The sequence below is a fragment of the Centruroides vittatus genome, unplaced genomic scaffold, assembly GCF_030686945.1.
Source record: "Centruroides vittatus isolate TY-2023 unplaced genomic scaffold, ASM3068694v2 scaffold_2520, whole genome shotgun sequence".
NCBI classification, from domain to species: domain Eukaryota; kingdom Metazoa; phylum Arthropoda; class Arachnida; order Scorpiones; family Buthidae; genus Centruroides; species Centruroides vittatus.
Window position 1 is genome coordinate 705,897 of NW_027122689.1, and position 22,522 is coordinate 728,418.

At 32.4% G+C, this 22,522-nt stretch overlaps 1 protein-coding gene across 1 annotated transcript in view; it reads right to left on the reverse strand.

Annotated features, from left to right (window-relative positions):
* LOC136987591 (cubilin-like) overlaps positions 1 to 21,754 on the reverse strand; it is a 133,128-nt gene extending 111,374 nt beyond the window's left edge. Inside the window, exons 1-3 of the mRNA XM_067285352.1 lie at positions 21,675 to 21,754; positions 9,081 to 9,152; positions 3,466 to 3,693 (exon numbers count right to left, since the gene is read on the reverse strand). Of these exons, the coding sequence (XP_067141453.1) occupies positions 3,466 to 3,693; positions 9,081 to 9,152; positions 21,675 to 21,705 (331 nt within the window). The 5' untranslated portion in view covers positions 21,706 to 21,754. The remainder of the gene's footprint in view (positions 1 to 3,465; positions 3,694 to 9,080; positions 9,153 to 21,674) is intronic.
* Between the last annotated feature and the right edge of the window lie 768 nt (positions 21,755 to 22,522).

Below are 22,522 nucleotides of genomic sequence, written 5' to 3' on the forward strand. Positions count from 1 at the left end.
TAATCAGGTATTCTGAACCAATTAAGGTGTGTAGATGACAAAAATTGTTCGAATTTTATTCCAAAATGAAGAACCATTGAGGAATTGTTAAAAAACCTGATAAAGGACTCAGAAGGAGTTCAAGAATGTTCGTTTTTGTTTGTTTTTGTCATCTACACACCATAATTTGTTCAGAATACTTGATTAAAACAAATCTCAACAATCATAAAGAATGACATGTACAAAGTTATACCATATTTTTACAGACCGTCTGTCATGTTGGTCTATCTGAGGAGATTACAAAATCAAATATTTGCATGTGCTAAAAACTGGCATGCTGGTATACATCCCACTCCAAAGGGCCCATAAAAAAGGAAACAAGTTATGTTGCACAATGTCTCATAGATAGTTTTTATTCCAAAAATTGTGAAACTGTTGGCATTACATCAAAAATTAAAATGATAAGATGAAAATATCAAAATGATGTAAAGAACAAATTAATAGTAATGTTGATGTTTTATTAAATAATAATCTTGTTTACAGCTTCATCCAAAATACTATTACATAGGTGAAACTGGTAGTGTTAAAAACCCATATAAATAAAGCATATAAGAGCTGTAAAGTATGATTACACCAACTCAGCAGTTGCCACTCACTGCAATCAAGCTGGCTGCAAGATCTCATTTGACAGCATCAAAATTCTTAAAAAGGAAAAAATATTACTAAAAGAAAATTTTTTGAACACAGAAATTATTAAAAGACAAACAGAATGAATCTAAACCCCAGAGTTGTCTACAATGACATTTGGCAGCCTAACTAACTAAATAGAAGAGCCTATTTTAAGATGTACTTCCTTCTCATTCTCCCCCACTCCATCATATCCCACTGTGTTGTACAACACATCAGGCATTCTGATAACGATGCAGTGAATACTCTCACACTTTACTTCTTAGCCTGTCGCAATTGGTTTATGTTTTTGTACTTTTCTACCTTTTCAATCAAGTAACATTTCAAATATTTTATCAGAATTATATCATACTTACAGGTATTCCCTATTAATTTTACATTTCATTTCTTAACTAATTACTTAATTTTTATATTTAATATATTTCCATTTTTATTATTCTAGCCCATGTTTTTATATGTCTAACCAAAATTCTCTTAGCCCTACCATTTTACTTATTCCACCCATTTTTTACATAACAATTTGGTTATTCTAATAGTCACTATAATGAGATTAGGTAATTATACTTACTGTGAAAACTTTTATATACATATGTTAAATATATTTTAATACATTATGTAAATTTTACATAATGTTTTTACAATATATTTGATATAATAGAACTGAAGAGGGGCATTAAGCCCAAAATGAATATCCTTTTGTGTCAATAAACCTACTTTTTCCACTCAAAGTGTTCCTGTAATTCCTGTTCCTCAAATTTGTTCTCAACAGCAATCTCGTGCTAATTCTGAAGGAAATACACTAAAATAATATGTTTAATTTCTGCATTTTGTCTTCTTTCTAACCATAAAAAATTATTATTCTTTAAAGCAGGAACTGCTGTACAACTTGATAATAAACTGACCTTTTGTTATATTTCTAGCAATGCTGTGGATATAAATAAAAAAATAACATTTTTGGCCACATTCAGGGGCTAGCATCAGGCTTCTATAGTAAAAGTTCTACTAAAAATCTATAGAAACTTGATGCTGGCCCCTGAACAAGACTGAAAACATTTTGTTTATATTGACATCATTGCTGGAAATGTAACAAAAGATCAGTTTATCATCAAGTTCTTCTTTCCAATGATATAAAATACTCATAGAATGCTGAAAGTACTATTTTTATGTTTATTTTATTGTAATTTGATCAAAAAATGGAAAAATAAACATATCAAATTTCACAATCTCACTGTAAATTATCTCAACTTACACTATTAACATCTGCCTTGTGTGAAATTTGAGAGGAAAATGCTACCTTTCAAGTTCAGAGTAGTACCAGTAAAACTTGAATGCTTTTGAAGCAGATTGTCAGTGCAGCCCACACTGACTGACTAACTTACTACTAACTTCAATAAACCACTAATTGTTATATTACCCTTTAAAGGAAAACTCTTTTTGCTTGTAAGGTCAAATTACAATGTTATTATTTTATTCTACTCAGAAGAATGTTTGCTTTAATATTTATTTAACAACTAGTTTTGTTAGATCAGATTAATTTTACTTTTTAATCGCAGTTTAACTGGCATGCCGGTAACCTCAGAGTTTCTGACATGCTTGTTATATGTAGCATGTTGTTCAATCTGCAACAACAAAAACAAAAAAAATACAAAATTCCATAACATTGACCAAGTTGTCTATGTTCTCTCTGGACCTCTTTACAAACTCTGAAAATAATTTCTTTGCCTAACTGAATGCCTACTCTCAAGTTATTTAAGTAGCAACACAAACATGTTAGGAATATCACTTGGTAACAACTCATTCAGTGCAATTGTTCATGACATGTAAAGCTATCAACATGTTCATGTTGTTACTCTCACAACTTGAGACTTAGCATCCTGAATGGGGACTATCCTCTGTTAACTCACAGCTTTCTTTTAAATGCTTATGGTAATGCATAAAGGCCTCTACCTTTTTAAGCATATTAAACATCTTGGTAAAGTGTTTTCACTAAGTTTAACACAGAATTTAAGGTTAATTTACTTCTCATGATGTGTCATTTGAAAATTCCCACAACACACACTTCTATATTCCAATATATTGATATTTTCATGATATAAATCATCCACTTATAGGTATTTATTGCATGTCAAGCACGAACTGACATGTTTAAGAAAATATTCAATTGTATTTGTGTTCACAATTACAGTCCTATTGCTAGGCAATATTAAAAGATCAGTTTATTTTTGATTCTACTATGTATTTTTATTTTAGTTATTTAGTTGTAGGGAGATATCAGCAGATAATTTAATAAAATCACAAATGACCCGTTAAAATCACCCTACAATATTATGTAGTCATCAAGTTTTTCTGAAATAATGTTCTTAATGGTAATGGAAATTTTTTATTTTTTCTAATAATTTTAAAAGTTGTTTGCACATAAAAGCCTAATAAATATGATTTAAACTTAATTTATTTATAACTCCATTGTAACAGTTAAATGTAGATAAGAATTACACCTCAATGCAAAATTTCCAGCAAAGAAATTCAATATTCTAATGTTTTCGGCTGCTATTTCATCGGCCCTCATCGGGAACTGTAGAATGGAAAAACAGTTTTATAAATAGAATGCCGATGCATTCTAATTTTAAAATGGCCAATGAAATAGTGGCCGAAAATGTTAGAATATTGAATTTCTTTGTTGGAAATTTTGCATTGAAGTGTAATTCTTATCTACATATACAGTTCCAGTTTTCTGGTACAGTTGGTGTTTATTATTGTAATAATTAAAATTATTAAATTATCAATAAAGTATTTACTTACTTCTGTTCCCTGAAAATGGACCAAACAACAATGCACCATCCTGTTCAGTTACTGTACACTTATCACTTGAAGTTAAATTAAATGTTTCAAAAACTAAAAACACTTCATTCATAATATAAGTTTCTGGATATATATGCCACAAACATTTATGATTTGGTGGTATTTGTCCATTATGAGGCATTAACTCCCCAGTCGACTTATTATGATTTGTTCTTCCACAAACATGAACTGCAAAAATTATTATTAAAATTTTTTAATATTTAAAATTTAAATGTCTATATTTTAAATTTTAATACATCAAGAATACTTAAAATTTGATAAATGATAATTTTAACATCCCAAATGCTAATCCTGAAACAATCCTAATTATAACAACTGCTACTTAACACTGGTTATTATTAGATATGTTGCAAACATTTTCACCCATGTTAAAATGTTTGCAATTCATGTTTAATTTTCTCACTGGTATCTTAGGTTTTTGTAGTGTTCATTTTTAATCCTAATTATTTCTAACATTATGAATGTTAGAGATAATTAATTAATGAAAAATGTATTTGAAAATTTTAACTCTAATCCATAAAATAGAAAAATGAGTTATATAACTTTTTATTTTGCATATATATTAATCTCATATCAACTGTTCAGTTCCCCAATTAGCTATTTGCATAAATGTACTAAAACTTTTCTACACTGAACACAAATTTATGATGGCACACAACCAAACTATATTTCAAATCAACCTAGATCAAATATTAATTTCATTTTAAATATTCTTCTTCAGTGTACTGCAAACCTACTTACAAGCCAAAATTTATTCAGCTTCTTCCTACAACCCCTTCCAATTCAAATTAGTGACATTCAGAATTTTGGTAAAAAGAGTGTTCACATACACTTCCACTATCAAAAAAAGAATGGAGAAGAATAATTTTGGCCAGATAACCATGATTATCTGGTATGGTGCAGCAAGACTGAATAATGAGAGTGGCAGACGAAAATTCAAAACTAGCGTACAATAAGACTCCGATGGACAATTTTGTAAAACTGTAGGAGAAATAACCTTTCCATAGCTTGCAGAAGGAACCCCTGTGATAATCAAGAAAGGGTTTTGTAGATCAATGAGGGCAAACACCCCAAAGAAAAAAAAAGTCATGCAAAGTAGATGAGAAAATGAATTTATCATGCATGATAAGAAAGTAAAGGTACAAAGGTATCCCAACTCTAGGTTGTATTGACTAACAGTCATCCAAATCCAGTCATTGGTAGAACAATTATAAAAATTATCATGATTCGATACAAAACGGAACCGAAAATAATAATTACAAAAATTTCTCTTTAATACCAATTTTTACCTAGAAAGGAAATAAAAAGTAGGGGGGTCAGAAGTAGCAAAGATGGTCGATAGAAGAGAAAAGAATACCTGGGTAGTGAAAACATTGTTTGGTTACTGTGAGGGGCCACATGGAAGCTTCTTAAACACAAAATTCTTGCTTCTGTTTTCCTTTTCCTTGGTTCTTCAGGGTTTTTGTATTTTTTATTCCAATAGCCAGTCATATGTTTGGACTCATCAAGCTGAAACACTGACTCTAACACACTAACTTTGGCCTGGGAATTTTGAAGTTGCCATTAGAAGTTCTGACTTCCCTTCAATTTGGGTACCAGACATCATAACGTCTCTCTCCTTAAGCACCAACACAAAAGTGACCTTCCTTTGCTTCTTATGCCCTCAGGTAACCTTGCATACACTATTGGTAAATTCTAGGAAGTGACTCTCAACTCCAAAAGAAGTTCTATAAATTGGAAAGAACAAAGAACAGGAAAAAATGTCAGAACAACAAAAGGACAAAAGTATACAACATGGCATACAGCCATGCCCCACCATTTATACTTGTTTTAGAAATTCCAAAGACTCACAATAGGCTGCACCTTCCAGGAACATATTCCACACCTCATGGACAACAGAGATGGTCATCATCTGCAGTATGTTGGAGAAACAAAGTGCCCATTGTTTTCAAGAATATCTCAATAACATTATTAAAGGGTCAAACAACAATGGCTTTAACTACCTATGCTCAAATGACAACATGCAAACATGCTTCAACAAATTACCACTTGTTCATCTTACACAGGATCCTTCACAACTCAAGTACCTTGAAATGTTGGAAATTAACAAGGCCTGCAGAAACAACATGGCAATTAATTACAAGGACAACAATACTGGCCTCAGTTTGAAGGGCTTTATTTGAAATTTAGCAATAATTTAAAACACAGAGAAACCAACTACCAATCAGACAATTTTTTCCTATTTTAAATGGAACATTCCATTTCTTATTAAGTTTTTGAGTTGTTCTTTTAGCCTGACAATGGTTACTCAAGGCAATTCAAAACATTTGTCCCCTTTTTGTTTTGTTCTATGAGTGATTTTTTTTTACTTGTGTAATCCAGTACTGTGGTGTTCAGCACAACTGGAATAACAACAAAGGTATAGTACAGAAGAACAAAACTTTATTCCATGTCTGAAAAGAAAAAAAATCCAGGTTAACTCTGGTACAGCTCCCGAATGGTCTTCCTTTACATGGTTGTATCTTATGTTACAAAATCGTACAACCTCTACGTGGGGATTACATATATTACACTTGCGGCACATACAGAAAACAAGACTTTTATCGCATATACAATTACCTAAAATCTAAATCCTTAACCTAATTAATACTGAACAGGGAAAACAGGTAGATAGATCAAGATTAAGAAGGAAAAGAAGAATTTTTAGGAAAGATGGTACCCAGAGTTCCATGTGTGCTTCGACGAGGCAACTTGAATCCAGTCACTATGTCCTTCCAAAATATTTTCTTGGATCTCTCATTTTCACAGATAACTTTGGGGTTGCTTCCAAAGAGTTTCCTCATTCTCCAATTTCAATCTTGATCCTAATCTCTATGGTTCTTAGGTTAAGGATTTATATCTAAGGTCGCACTTTATCACTCTTAATGCTGCCCTAATGACCCGGAGCTAGTCTCCAACACATTTTACTTCTTCAATGCCTTGCCAAAGTGTCTTAACCACTTGGATTTTGTCCTTAGGACTCTCTCTTCTCCCTATTGTTCGTTGCCCACACCCTCGGAAGTAGGATTGATTAGAATGTTCTAGAAGCAGGTAAACAAAAGAAATGAAGAACAAAGGGGAATAGACAGAATTGCGAGGGAAAATATAATGATATAAAAAAATATAAATTAAAACTACACATGGAATATGGCATTCTGCCACAATACTGAGTGAATGTTCTTTGACAAAGATCCATCACCTTTTCCACCCAAATTAAACCCTGTGCAACTTGGTAAAGGAAGAAAATAATCGACTCCTCAAGGCACCAACTTCCCTAAACCTCACACTCCTGGAGAGCATTCATTAGTTCATGAAGACCTATCAGACCAACACCCACTACAAATCAGAATCAGACTCAAAGAAAGTGAAAAGCCTTCATACTCCAAACAGGACTTTTCTTTTGTCAGATCCAACTAGGAAATAGTTGTAAGCTTTGTTTTTCTTTTTTTTCAAATAAAACAGATTTTGGTCGTAAACAGAGTCCAGTTTCAGTGTCTACCACAACCACACACACAAAAACTCACCTCTTGCACCATCCTGAACAAAAAAGAGAGAATGAGAAATCCTATCTATCACACATGAGATAGGGTGAAGAAACAACTGGTATTGGCAACCTCACATATATCATAACTGTATAGGCTAAAACATAACTGTATTAAGTACTCTGCTGCTATGTGTAATTGGAATTTACTTTCCTAGATCAAATCCATCCAATGAACAAAGCAATAATACAAATATGTCTCACTAACCTTCTATCATTAACGTTTTTGACCCATTTCTAGGGTCTTCTTCAGGTGTTCTACAAATTTTTTTGGGTTCAATTCCGATTTTAAACGTTCCAGTCTCCAATGACTTTCCTAGACTCTTGTGTAGCAACACAATTTATAAATACTGATGGACAATAGATATTCAGTTCATTAAAGACAAAAAATTATCAGTAACTAGCTCATGATCATTGAAATAAAATCAATCTTAATGAAAAATGTAAAAATAGGAAGATAACAAAAACAGAATGCAATATTCAAAATAGATATGAACTATAAATATTAGAAAAATGGATGTTGTTAGTTTTATATTGTGTAGATACGAAGAGATAAGCAGATGACTTACTTCACACAAAACAAAAGTATAAACAAAAACATCAATCACCACTTGCTTCAAACACAATGCAGTCCACAAAAGTCTTTACAAAATTCTAAATTTTCATAAATACCATATATATCTCAGTTATAAAAAAGACAGTTTGTTAGTCTGCTTGTTGTTTATACATTTTGACATAGTTTGAGCTAATGCAATGAAACTTTTCAGGAACCACCCTCTCATCCAGGGGTTTGTGGCTGCAAAGTTTAAATGTTTGGTTCGTATTTTGTGAAATTTAATTGGTTGGCTAATTGCCATTTCACATTCAGCTGTAAAATGGTACTGTACATTAGAGTTAACATTAGAAAAAAAAAATTTGGATTTTTGAATTATCTTATGCAGGCAGAAGTCAATGACTATTTGCTGTTGGAAAACAATTCCCATCCACCTGACCAATGAAATTGCATCATTCCATACCATTTGATATTGCAATAAATATGACTAAAATAATCAAACTCTACGGTTTTTATTTTAATGTTTGTTGTTATTAACGTGTTCTTTTTAATATACATATATATCTAGAAATCAAAATGATAAAACTTTAACTGACTTTTCATGGAAAAGTTTTTTAATACTGTAGATAAAATATTTCAATTTTATCTGATCCTATAGGGCCTACATGTAAAACTGGAACTACACTCACAGCTGAATTTTACAAATTCAATTTATTGAAATGTTGTGGCATCTTAATTCTAAAACAGTTGATACTACTTTTATTTTATAATTTAAAATGAAAAAATAAAAATCTTATGTTAGCCGAGTACGAAATAACAAGACCCTGAGAGTCGCTCGGCTTTGATAAAATAAAAAAAAAAGTTTATTAATTCCAGTGAACCAAAATAATTTACAATGAAACGATTACACACACTTACTAACTACCAATACAAATACATTTGGGACTGCGCGTAACAATGTCATCAATTTGTCCCCGTGTGCCGACAAGACAAAGAACTTATTCTAACTTAAATCTAGCTTAACTAAGTACAGGGCCCTAGAGAAAGATAAGGTGGAAGAGAATTATACAGAAATTATAAGACTGAAAATTAGTTCGAAGGGGTGACTGGTGGCAATAAATAAAAAAAAAACCTCGGATCCGTTCCTTAATAAATTTCTTTGTCCCTATTCGTCCCGCTTTTTTTCTCTCTCCGAAAAATCTTCCTCCCTCTCGCTCCCGTCCTCCTATCTCCTCTGACGTAACCCCTCAACCCCCTCGGTGTCACACTCTTTTTGTTTTTATTACCGTCCAGGCCACATGTGTCGGCTAACTACCGCTGGTTAAGTAAACAGAAAACGGAAGTAAAGTTGTTACTACAGGAAGATAGTATAAGGAAAGTAAAGAAAAGAAAATAAATAAGGTTTAATAAAGCCACACTTACCATGTTTAGCAGTTTCCTGACTGGAACAAAAGGTACTGAAATACTGAAAACTCCACCAAATACAACATAACCCTACAAAAAAACATATATAAATAAATAATTATATATATATTAGTCAGAGCTGAACAGTTCTTCAAATAAAAGTATTTCAATTCTTATTTCAAATACAATTCTTGGCAAAAACTATTTGAATATGATGTAAGAAAATAAAATTGCTTAGTTTGTGCTCATTTTACAAGAAAATAAAAATATACATTTTATTCACTGGGTTATAGTGTGTTAATCACTTTAATTTCAAACAAATAAACCAAACCATTTTTCTAAAAGAAATATTTTTACATAAAGCAGTATTGAAAAAAAAGCTTTTGAACATACAGGATGTTGGGAAAAAAGTATTAGAATACTGTTTTAAATTTACAGATTTAAGCATTCTAATTTGAATGGAAGAAACCATAGCTTTAAGAGGTGCATATTTGCAGTGATATTGTGACAATCGCTCATCATTTCTGTATATAAAATTAAATTCTTGGTTATGAAGCCTTTGTTTATAAGCTTCTAGAATGTTCCATCATCCATTATTGCTTGGAGGGGCAATAAACCCAGTGGGGGGTATTTATTGGCTCATGGTTGAGAGAGAGCAACTCTCTTACTTTTTGGTGTGATTACAGGAAGAACATGAAGGCTACCGGTGACGACGGAACCATGCAAGGGAAGAATTACAAAAGATAGCAGACTCTGAACCAATCAACAAGATGATCAGGAGAAGACAGTAATTATACAACTCAAAAATTTAAGGAACTTCTCCTGTAATAGTGCCTCCTCTCCCATGTATCTTTGATTGTCTACTGACAGTAGGATTGTCACGTAAAAAAATTTGCAAATTAGACTAATACGTAATTGTTGAAAAAAGATGATGTCTGATTGTAACTGGAACCTAATGCACTGTAATATCTGTAATAGTGCCTCCTCTCCCATGTATCTTTGATTGTCTACTGACAGTAGGATTGTCACGTAAAAAAATTTGCAAATTAGACTAATATGTAATTGTTGAAAAAAGATGATGTCTGATTGTAACTGGAACCTAATGCACTGTAATATGTACCCTCTGAACAGTGTGTGTATTGGATTGATGTTAACTCAACATTGTGTTGAGAAAATAAAAACTTACAATATTTTACCTGTCTTTGCATAAACAATGGCAATCAAAGAATTTGTTAATGATGTGAGAAAACAAAACTACTACAAGATGGAAAAAACCAAAGAGCAGTGTAAGTAGGTGTAGTATTACAAACTAAATTACAGTTGGAAGAAGTTTAAAGACACAGGACAAAAAATTATGTCAGAAGAGATTGTTCTGAAACCTAGCAAGGCTCAAAATTATCTATTAAAAAAAAATGATTAAAAAAATCAAAAAACTATCTTCCAAACAATTAAATGCAAAATGAAATATAAATAAAACAAATGTTTGTGACAGAACAATAAGAAATACACTGAATGACATGGGATTTTCATTTGCAAAGCCAAAACAAGCCCTTACTGACCAAGAAACAAAAAAGCAATCATTTAAAATGGTCAAGACAGTACTAGAATTAGATCATAGAAGACTATAAAAAGGTTATTTTTTAGATGAGAGTTATATATGCGTTGGATGTGGTGATGATACAGGATAATTTGTTTGGAGATGTCCAGATGATAAATTTAAAGACTGTCTGAATACGAACAGTAAATTTCCAACAAATTTAATGATTTGGGGCTGCATGTCAGTTATAGGAACTGCAAATATATGTATTCTTAATGAGTCTAACAGCAGAAGTATATGAGGAAATTTTAGAATAGTTTGTAGAGTCCCGTAGAACGTAGGTCTGCAGAACTAGCAAAAGAGTGTTGAACAAGTCAGCTTAACAATAAGTTGAGGCTTTTAATTCTTCCTTTTTGATGATTCACAATATATACATAAAATACAAACTATCACGCATTTCACAATTCATTGACAACTTATTATACACAACAATAACACTATAAACTATCATGTGATTCACATTCCCTTTCCTTTCCTCCTCTCCCTTCAAGGGCTCCTCGGCATATAACGATTGAGAGGTGCGAAACAAAAAGAAAAACCATCTACTCACAATACAGTCTTTGAACGTATAGAAACAAAGAAACTAATGTGCTTGGACGAAACTCCCTTGAGTATGTTCTCACTTGATGTTTGAATGTTCATATTCCAATAGGGACAAATTACTATGTGATGACCTTCTCCTGATCCTGGATCACCTTACACAGCTCTTTCCCTGGTTGATATGCGACCGTCCCTTTGCCCAAAATGTCCTTTTTCGTCACTCTCTCTCTCTCTCAATTTGTGGTATAGTTCACAGGCACTAAGAAACAAGAAAAACAAAAAAAGTGTCCCAAACACGACATTTTATACTCTGCTAAGTGGATATCCTCTCCCCGTGATTCCTGCTGGCCAATCCAGATGCTAGCATATGTAAACCAGGAAAAGGCAGTATCAAAGGGACAAAGGGAAAAACCGAAACAACACAAAATAACACATACATCACAAAGCACTACAAGTTTCTAATTCCAACAATTAAGATCATTTTGGTAATGGAATAATGAATTTTGCTTGACTCAATGCCATATGCCATTGAGTCAAACAAAATAAAGAATTTTTAAAGTCTATGAGCCAGTAAATAACCCAGATTTAAACCCTATTGAAAATTTATGGACAAAGTAGAAAATGTTGGTTGATGAAAAGCAGCAATTAATAAAGATGAAGTTAAAGAAGCCATTAAAATTAGCTGAAGTAAAATAACTTCAAAAATCCTCAATGAATTAATTTTGACAGTGACAAGATACATAAAACCTATAATAAGTTCAAGAGGAAGACCAACAAAATATTAACTTGCATTGTTTTTTATGTACACCTTTTATTATTATTGTTGTTCAAAAACTTTTTCTAATACTGCTTTATGTAAAAATTTTTTTTTTGGGAAAATGATTTAATTTATTCATTTAAAATTAAAGTGATTAAAACTTAATCAATGAAAAAGATGTATATTTTTGTTTCGAATGTTACATATTTTCTTGTAAAATGAGCACAAACTAACTTAAACCCATATTTTGTTGGTCATCCTCTTGATCTTATTATAGGTTTTATGTATCTTGTCACTGTCAAAATTAATTCATTGAAGATTTTCTGAAGTTATTTTACTTCAGCTAATTTTAATGGCTTCTTTAACTTCATCTTTATTAATTGCTGCCCTTTCATCAACCAACATTTTCTACTTTGTCCATAAATTTTCAACAGGGTTTAAATCTGGGTTGTTTGTTTTTATTTTCTTATATCATGTTCAAATACTTTTTGCCAGATGTTGTACTTTTGAAGTACTTGGTATTTTATTTGAATTATTTTTGCTAAGAAGTTAATCTGGGTCCACTTAATAGTGTGTGTGCGTGTGTGTGTCAGCAGCATTTTCAGAGCAACAGTCTGCATAACAAAGATTTATAAAGGTCTATCTTTAATCTTATCTTCTTCATCGGTCCAAAACACAAGGTGACAGGGCTCGCTATGCTATGTATGGGTTACATAGAGATTTGGTAAGTTTTTCACCAAATCTCAAACACACAGTCAAAAGATATCTTACAGCATCATAATGAACAGGTTTTATTGAACACATATATCAGAAGTAATTATATATTAAAACGATATTATAAAGTATACATGAACAAATAGTATGTTGTTAATGTATACATACTGTATTACTCAATACTAATAACGAACAACTGCACACCAGGTGTATAAAACAAAATGTTACTCACAAAAAACCTTTAACCGGTGCTTAACACACAATATCAGTCACTACAAACGTTTTCAAAGCCCCTCTTGGGTTCTTCTTCAGGTAAAAAATTGACTGGAACGGTTTTCAAAGATGAAAAAAGGAACCAAATCACGTGCCGAACATTAAACATCAAAGTTTTATGGCCAAATGTTATTTTAAAAATATCGATGTCACAAGGCATGATGGGAAACAAATCGTTAAATCTTTAACACAAGATCGAATGTTATTTTAAAAATATCGGTGTCACAGGGGATCCCTGGAAACAAATCGTAAACACTTCTCCAACTCCTCCACAAACCATCCTTTACATAAAAGATAATGTTAAAGCTCCATATGCATTAGGGCCTGCCAAGCCAAGGAAAGAGTGAGCTCATCCCTATAATTGATGGATGAGGAAGTACTATAAACCTTATAAATCTCCATCTGCTCCAACCATTTGATATGGTCTATGCGTGTTGTGGTGACAATCAATCTAGCTTTCAATAAGTCTGCTATAATATTTAATTTAGTCCGCTTATAAAGATTTGACGATTTGTTTCCCATCATGCCTTGTGACATCGATATTTTTAAAATAACATTCGGTCGTACGTAAAACTTCAACGTTCGGCACGTGATTTGGTTCCTTTTTTTCATCTTCGAAAATCGTTGCAGTCAATTCTTCACCTGAAGAAGAACCCAGGAGGGGTTTTGAAAGCATTTGTAGTGATTGATACTGTGTGTTACGCACCGGTTAAAGGTTTTTTGTGAGTAACATTTTGTTACATACTGTATATTTTCATTTTGAGTGGATAATGCAAGATGTGATTAGCAACCAGCTTTTGAAAGTTCTGTAATCTTCCTTTAAGACAGTATTACTATACTTAATTGTTTTTTACACTGTGCATCCTATTAGACAGTATTCAAAAATATCTAGACCAGAGATGTTCACATCTTTTCAGACCATCTATTGTTTTTTTGGAAAGAAGTGAAAGTAATGTGAATAGTAAATATACTGTATTTACTAATTAATCACAAAATAATAAAATTAATGATGTAGAGAAATGGATCCATGGGAGCTAGAGAGGTGTTGGAATGTCCCAACTTACCAGTGTTAAGAAATAACTTGGCATAAACAATAAACATAACATTTATTAATAACACTAACTCCAATATAAATAATTTTTTGTGCTACAAGATAGGAAATATAGAGCGTAGCTTCTTCAGTCTGGACACTGAGACTGCTAGTCCAAAAGTGTCTGTTTCTTCTTTTGTGTCTTCTTGTCCTCCTATGCAATTGCTCCAGCCCCTTTACATCTTTATAGAAAGTAGTTCATGACCTTTCATATATTTAATGGGACAGAAAGCCAAGGAAATTTTGGCGTCATTTAGTCTCCCAGAAGAAGATAGAAATGACTATTCAAAAGTTAAGGTGGCATTCAAAAAATACTTTGTCCCAACTAAAAATGTTATATTTCAATATATACTCAGATTCTTTAAATATTATGATACGCACATACCTTATGTCTCTGAGAATCAATATTTATTGCTTTACAAACGTTTTCAACCTGATCTACAGACCATTGTCAGGCATTTTGAATTCTCTGGAAAATTTTTTGTGTTCGTTCCAGGTTCGAGTGATTATTTGAAAAGAAATTCAAACTTTTTAATAATTGTTTCAAACATCTTGTTGAAATATCAAATATATCAAAAATGTAACAAATAGTATAAATATGTTAAATTGAACTAATTAAAATACGTGGAATAAAATAAAATAAAATACAAATATACATAATTATATCAATAGAGTGCATGTTATGTATTATATTTTACTGCATTATTTTTGATCATATATTTCCATGCTGATGGTAATCCTGTGGCATCTTTGTGGTTTAAACATTTGCCAGTAAGGCTGGATCTATATAGAACATAAACGTACTCAGCAAAAATATATACTCCAGTAACCACCACCTTATAAGTTGCCGAGGGAATTTTTAATTAAGAAAACTAACGTTTTCGATCTATTCCATAGATCATCTTCAGGTTTAAAATGACAAACAAGAAATAATTCCATAGAATAGAACACAACAAATTTAAATTCAAAAATACCGACAACGGAGCAACTAATTAAAATGAGAATTAAAGCGTAAAAAATACACAAATGTAAAATAACAGACACACAACAATTCTAAAGTTATTAGTACAAGCTAAAACCATTTAACAGATAATAAAATATTAAGGTTCTCAAAATACAAAACACGTCGCAAATCATGAGCCATTTGTAAGTCTCTTAATTGCAAACTTCCAAGCTGAGGGTAAGCCCTCTGCATCCCTGGCATTAATGCATCTATTGTCGAGTCTACTCGACAATAGATGTATTAATGACTCGGAAAAGGCGGAAATCATCAGACTAATATATTCCCCAACTTTAGCAAAGACGGCGGAAAAAATGGAAATATACAAGAGTAGACTCGACAATGCTAATGATTTGCAACGTGTTTCGTATTTTGAGAACCTTAATATTTTATTATCTGTTAAATGGTGTTAGCTTGTACTAATAACTTTGGAATTGTTATGTGTCTGTTATTTTACATTTGTGTATTTTTTACACTTTAATTCTCATTTTAATTAGTTGCTCCGTTGTCGGTATTTTTGAATTTAAATTTGTTGTGTTCTATTCTATGGAATTATTTCTTGTTCGTCAGTTTAAACCTGAAGATGATCTATGGAATAGATCGAAAATGTTAGTTTTCTTAATTAAAAATTCCCTCGGCAACTTATAAGGTGGTGGTTACTGGAGTCTGGATCTATATATTTCAAACTTTTCTACAGTCATTGCTAAAGACGTTGAGTTCACTGGTCTAACAATCCTAGCCTCATTCCATTCAACAACCAAACCCTCTGTGCCACTGTGGATAGTGCCATAGTATAGTGCCCTTTGTTTACATTGTATATATGCTCTTTAAGCCTTTTGCTGAAATTCTTGGTGTTGACACCTATATATTCTTTGTTCAGGTCTAATTGATCATTCTTATATAGTATCATATATACCCCAGATTGTTCTTCTTTTTTAATTGTATCTTTGTCATTTCTAGGCAAATTATAAACCGTGAGAGCCCTTTTGTATAGTAACCTTGTATTCTTGTAGTCTGCAATTTCTTTCATGATACATTCCTCTGTTGTAAGTGACCTTAGTAACTTCTTTGTCCTCTTTCTGTTAAGATCCGAATATGAGCTTATTAACTCCTCAATAACTTTTGCTCCAAATCCCAAGGTTCTAGCAACGGTTCTGATCCTATTCAATTCTTGTAACCTGTCGTACACATTGGAGCAATAATGGAATGCCCTTCTAATAAGAGCTCTAAATGCCAAAAGCTTATACATGTGTGGATCATTGAAGAGGGAAGGAATGTATAATGGGTTGTGGGTGGGATTGATATATAACTTTGTGCTTAATGAACCATTTTTGAATGAAATGCTAATGTCTAAAAAATGCACTTCTGTTGCACTAAAGTTGCTCCAATTTTAGTTTTAAACCATGGGGGTTTTAAACCTTACACACATTAAACACATCTGGGTTTAATGTGCGTAAGGTGTCAATTAATGCATGATAACATGAATCCAATTTTATGGATGGATATAGATTTTCAAAGTCCATGACTGAACCACTCTCCTCAGCCATTAAAGATAGGGTTTGGAGTTCATTTACTAAGTTAGTGGGTTCTTTGTAATAAAACAATTATTCCCCATCTGCTCCAATAAATATCTATGCATGTGCTTCTCCAGTTTATATGTCAGTCCTTTACACTTTTCAACTACTGGTCTAATCTCCTTGTTATTCTTATGCATTTTTTGCAAAGCTGAAATAGTCTGGGTACACCTGGGCCTGTTATATGGGATCCTTTGAGAAAAGGGAAGAGTGTGGTAATGGGTGATCTCTCCAGTTTCTTGACCTTCCTGTCCAATTTATCAATTATGCTGTGATCAACCCTTTCACATTCAGTTTTCTCTATATACTCCTCCAAAGTCCTGTTGTAATGTTTTTTCATTATTACCAAATGCTTACTTTTGTCAGCTCTTGTTAATACTAGTTAAGTAACGCTGCATCAGCGTGTAGTCAGAACAAAGCTGCTCGCACCTTTATTTTCTAGATTATGAGGGAAAAAAGAAACAAAGAATCATTCGTTCTCAACAATATATTTGATTTCTATTGGATCATTTAAAGGTACAAATATAAGGTCAGAATAAGCCATTAATTAATTGCTATGCCAACGTTTCATGAAATTCTGTCTATCACTATGGGCCTTAAACTTACAGATTGACTCGTAGCGATCTTTATTGTAACTCTTTAAAAATACTGAGTCAGTTATTTTTTCACTCGACTCAATGTAACATAGGTAAGACTGATAGCTCTCTCTTTTTTCCTTATATCTATTTTGATTTTTGGAAGAGTTAATCCCTGTGATTTATGTATGGTCATCGAGTATGCTAGAGTAAGGGAAAACTGTCTACGAGATCGCAATATACTGCCATCGTTCGAAGAGCGTGTTATGGGGATTATTGGAAACAGATTACCATAGATGAAAGGTCCCAATAGCTATCGAATTCCACTAAAATAAACAGAGGAAGAGCTAGAGGGCGAGCATTAGGAGCATATATAATGTAGCGTATAGTTCCTAGTGCACCATTGACGAGACCTCCTTGCACCCATAAGTTGACTCTCGGCATGATTCTGGCATTAACTGAGAGATACAAATACTTGGAGAGACCAAGAGCTGAGTCATCTTTGGACGAAGGCGGGGCAATATCTGGAGTGTTTTCAGATGCTATATAAGCAGAGAGGCATCCAGTTGACTGCAAGTAGTCTTCGTTGCTTTGTTTAACTTGCTCGTTTGTTGGATATAGCTCTACTGCCGTTTGGAACTGATCAAGTTAACCTCTGGATAAATAGGCTCGATTTCTTGTTGTCAGAATGTTCAGATCTGTATCAGAGAAATCACTCGAAGCTAGATGTTGTAAGACATCTGTGAAGGAACTATCTGTGCTATTTTGTCTATGAGAATTACTAAGTTCAATGAACTTCTCAAAAGAATCAAATGCAAATGTAATGTAATGTCCCAACAGGGTCCCTACCTTGTTGGGACATTACATTGTAAAAAACACTCGAGTAGAGAGGAGTATCTTTAACAGGAGGAAGCTGACGAAAATCACCAAACAAATAGATAAAGAATCCACCAAACGGCTCATCTTTCTTGGGGTTTATCTCCCTCAATCTTCTCTCGATCATGTAAAGCATTCTTGCACCAATCATTGACATTTCATCGATGATGATGAATTTGAGCGACTTCATCTCAATCTGGAATCTCTGTGCAGCTTCTTCATTTAGAGATTGAAATTTCGTACTAACGATAGAAAGACGAAGGAGAGAATGGATCATAAAGCCATCAATATTGATCGCTGCTGCTCCAAGTTTTAAAATGTTAAACAACAATAACTTTTAAAACTTATTATTCTATAAAGATTCTTTATATTTGTTGTTGTGTATCTAGTTAGCGATAACATTTACCTTTCAAAATTACTGTTTTAATGCTTGTCATATTTTCTGACCACTAGATGACACTTCTACACGTGCATGCAGGAAGCGACTAACACTTGACTTTATGCATTCCTTGTCAACATTATAACTCTAGAATGAGTTGTCTGATCTCGATGAAATTTTCTATGGCGACTCACCATCTCTCAAGGATGAACTGATTAAAATTTCAACTCTCAAAAATGATCCATACTGAAGAAAAACCCCCATCTCCAGTTCTACAAAAACGAATCATTTTTGAAAGTTGAAATTTTAATCAGTTCATCCTTGAGTGATGATGAGTCGTCCTAGAAAATTTCATCAAGATCGGACAACTCATTCCAGAGTTATTTTGTTGACAAGGAATGCATGAAGTCAAGTATTAGTCATCACTACGTTCCGACAATTAACTCATTGTCTGTTATCCATCGTCTTGTGCATTTTATCTGTTTCATTTTTACGGTCTTGGCGCTGTGTTGTATCAGAGTAAAAGTGGTCACATGTCTCCAATTTGCTATGCATCTAGGCCATTGTCAGATACTGAGAAACGGTACACGCAAATGGGAAGGAAGCTTTGGCAATAGTTTGGGCTTGCGAGAGGTTCCACGACTACACAATGGGCAAAGTCGTGAATATTGAAACAGACCACAAACCACTGATATAAATTTTCACGTTGAAGGCTTTGGACAGTCTTACTCCAAGACTGCAGCAAATGAAGAGGAAGAGATCCGATTATATCATCATATACAAACCAGGAAAGCAACTTATAATTGCAGATGCGTTATCCCATAACCCCATACCTGAACAGGGAAATGAAGAATTGACCGAGGAGATTGAGGCTTACGTTCAAAATATTATCGACACCTTTCCTGCATCTGATAAACAGTTAGCGGAAATTGTGTATTTACAAGACAGAGATCCAATTTGCAAAATGTTGATGAGATACTGCAAAGAGGATTGGCCAAAGAAAAACAAAATACTTGAGAAAATACAAAATTATTGAGAGCATAAAAATTCATTACTCTCCAAAATAAGATTTTATTTAAAGATGCCAGGATTATCATTCCAGAAAAGCTTCAAAGAGAAATATTGAACAGATTACATGAAGGCCATCTTGAAATAACAAAGTGTCGAGCCCAAGCTTTAGAGTCTGTTTGGTGACCAGGCTTATCGGCAAACATTGAGAAATTGATTTCGAAGTGCCCAATGTGCATCCAATATCAAAAGTATCATAAAGAGCCTCTCATCCCAAGCAAATTCCCTGAGAGACCTTGGCAAAATGTGGGGGTAGATCTTCTAAAACTAAAAAGCCATTGGTATCTCATAATGGCTGACTACTTTTCCAGATATTTTGAAGTTGCCAGATTGGAGAAATTGTCGTTGTTGTCAGTAATTAACTACATGAAATCAATTTTTGCAAGACATGGCATTCCAGAAGTTGTACGAAGTGACAATGGCACCCAATTTTTCCAGGTTGTTGACTCGGAATACTGTAAACTTGCAGAAAAGTATAAATTTCAAATATAACATCTAGTCCAATATACCCCCAAAGCAATGGATTCATTGAATCAATGGTAAAAAATTTTTAAAGTCATTACTTGACATCTGAGTCACAGGATCATTATTTGATGCTGCTAGCGATGAGATCAGCACCATTAGAAAATGGCTATAGTCTGGCAGAACTGTTAATGAGACAAAGATTGAGAACACCCCTGCCATCAAGCAATCAACAATTGATACCATGTTTGATTGATTTCACTTCTGTAACAAAGAAGGAAAAGGGGAAGGCAGATAAACATCAGGACGGAAAATGGGACAGGATCCGGTATAAGGAACTTTACGAACCAACACCAGAAATCATTGAAAACTCCTTACTGGGTGAAGAGGACCTTCCCAAAACCTGTAGTGGCAAACTGGTATGAATCCCAAGATGTTATCTGGATTACAAGCAGTAAAAGAAAAGGGGAAGATGTAATATATGTTGATAATTTAAATAAACATTAAATGTAATTGTGTAGGTGCCGAGGTGGCAATATGGATTGAAAGGGTTGGAAAGCGTGTGGCAAAAACGAATAGCAATGTTGTAGCTCGAGGGAACCAGTTGGATGTACTGTACAAGTGCTTAGTTGTATTAATAAAGAGTTATTCGTATTATATTATCTGGTCAGTCAAGTCATTTATAATACACTATTCTAGCTTTCTTATACACCAGGTATCATTGTCAGTGGTGATAGTACTGTAAATGATCCCAAAAGATTGTTGTCATGCTTTGTTTTATAGATTAAATTAAAAGTTACTAAATAAAAATATTAAATTTTTAAAGATAGGCAAATGTAAGCAAACGAAAATATCAGATTTTATGAAAAAATATAGAGAAAAACCAAGTTGTTGCCGATAATTGAGATTAAAATCAATAGAAAAGCTCAGATGATGACAATATTTTGCCAAAAAGAAAACGTCTTTGTTTAATAGTGTTTAGCAGTGAAGAAAAAATCAATACAGTAAAGCATCGTTTATCCGAATTAAGTGGAGACTGGGGTTGTTCAGATAACTGATTTTTTGGATAACTGATTATGTACGAAAAAATATATTAACCTATCCGATGTTGAAATTTTTCTTCGTTGCGTATCGCTTTGTGTTGAATTTTTGTCAATTTTAAGCTTAACGAAAATTTTTATAATAATAATCGAGGCTATTGTATCGTTAAAAATTATTTCTTTATTTTGTACAAACAAAATAAATATATTGAAGAATATAAAAACATGAAAATTATACTTTAGACATTAATCTAGTATCAAAAACGTTCGATTCGGCACGACACAGTCCGACTGGAAAGCTTTTGGTTAACCGACATTTCAGTTGACCTGCTTTCGGATAAATGATGCTCTACTGTATTAACAGGCAATACTTTTGACTGAAATTGTTATTTAATTATTGATTACTTTAATAAACATATTTCTCTTAATTGCATAAAAGAATTGTGTAGTTTTGCTACTGTTTGGAACCTAAACCTATGTTTTGTTTTAGTCCTTTGTTTTGTGTAGCATGAGATTTTCATAACATAGTACTTTTTCAGAACCTAACTACCACGTTATAAAGGAGATATCTGTAATTGTATTTAAAATACTTTTATTTCAGTATTTTGTCTAGCTCTAATTACACTACTGTATTGTTCTATAATAAAATCAAAAATGAAATACTTACAATACAGTTTGCTTTTATATTTCTGAAACATTTCTGATTTAAAGTTCTAAAATAGAAAAATAAAAAAATTATTATTATTGTTTATTCCATAAAAGTAACTTCAAATATAGAACCTCTCCACAAAACAATTAAAAATAAATTTGCATTTATAAACAATAGTGAATAAAAAAATTTAATTCTTTATGTAAAATGAATTTTAAATATTTTGTTTCTATATCTTAATTCTTTTCACTTGTCAATTAAAACCAATTATAAAATTCTAAAATTAAAACCATATTAATAATAAAAGCACCTCACTTTTTCTAGCAAATTTTAATTAAATGAACTAATGTTTTCAGCTATTTTGAATAGCTTTCCTCAGGTTTAACGTAATTTCGAACATCAATTAGAATATAAGACTTAAAATTTTGAGTTTCGCTCACATTCTTAATATGTCATGGTATTACAAAATTTGGGATTCTTAAACTTTTACAATTTAAATAAAATAAAATAAATATAGAAATAAATATCAAACAAAATTCCAATTACACGTTAAATTTAAAAAACCTAGAGAAAAATAAAAATGAATACCGTAATTCTTATGTTCTAATTGATGTTTGAAGTTATGTTACACCTGAGGAAGACTATTCAAAACAGCTGAAAATGTTAGTTTGTTTAAATAAAATTTACAAGAAAAAGTGAGAAAGGTGTTTTTATTATTATCTAGTTTACAGCTATTAAGATTTAAAATCATATTTACACAAATGAAAAAAAATACCTTATTTACTCACATATAAGACGAGCTTTTTATTCATTTATCACAGCTTCAAATTCCTAGGTTGTCCTATACACACGAGCAAAAGATTCTT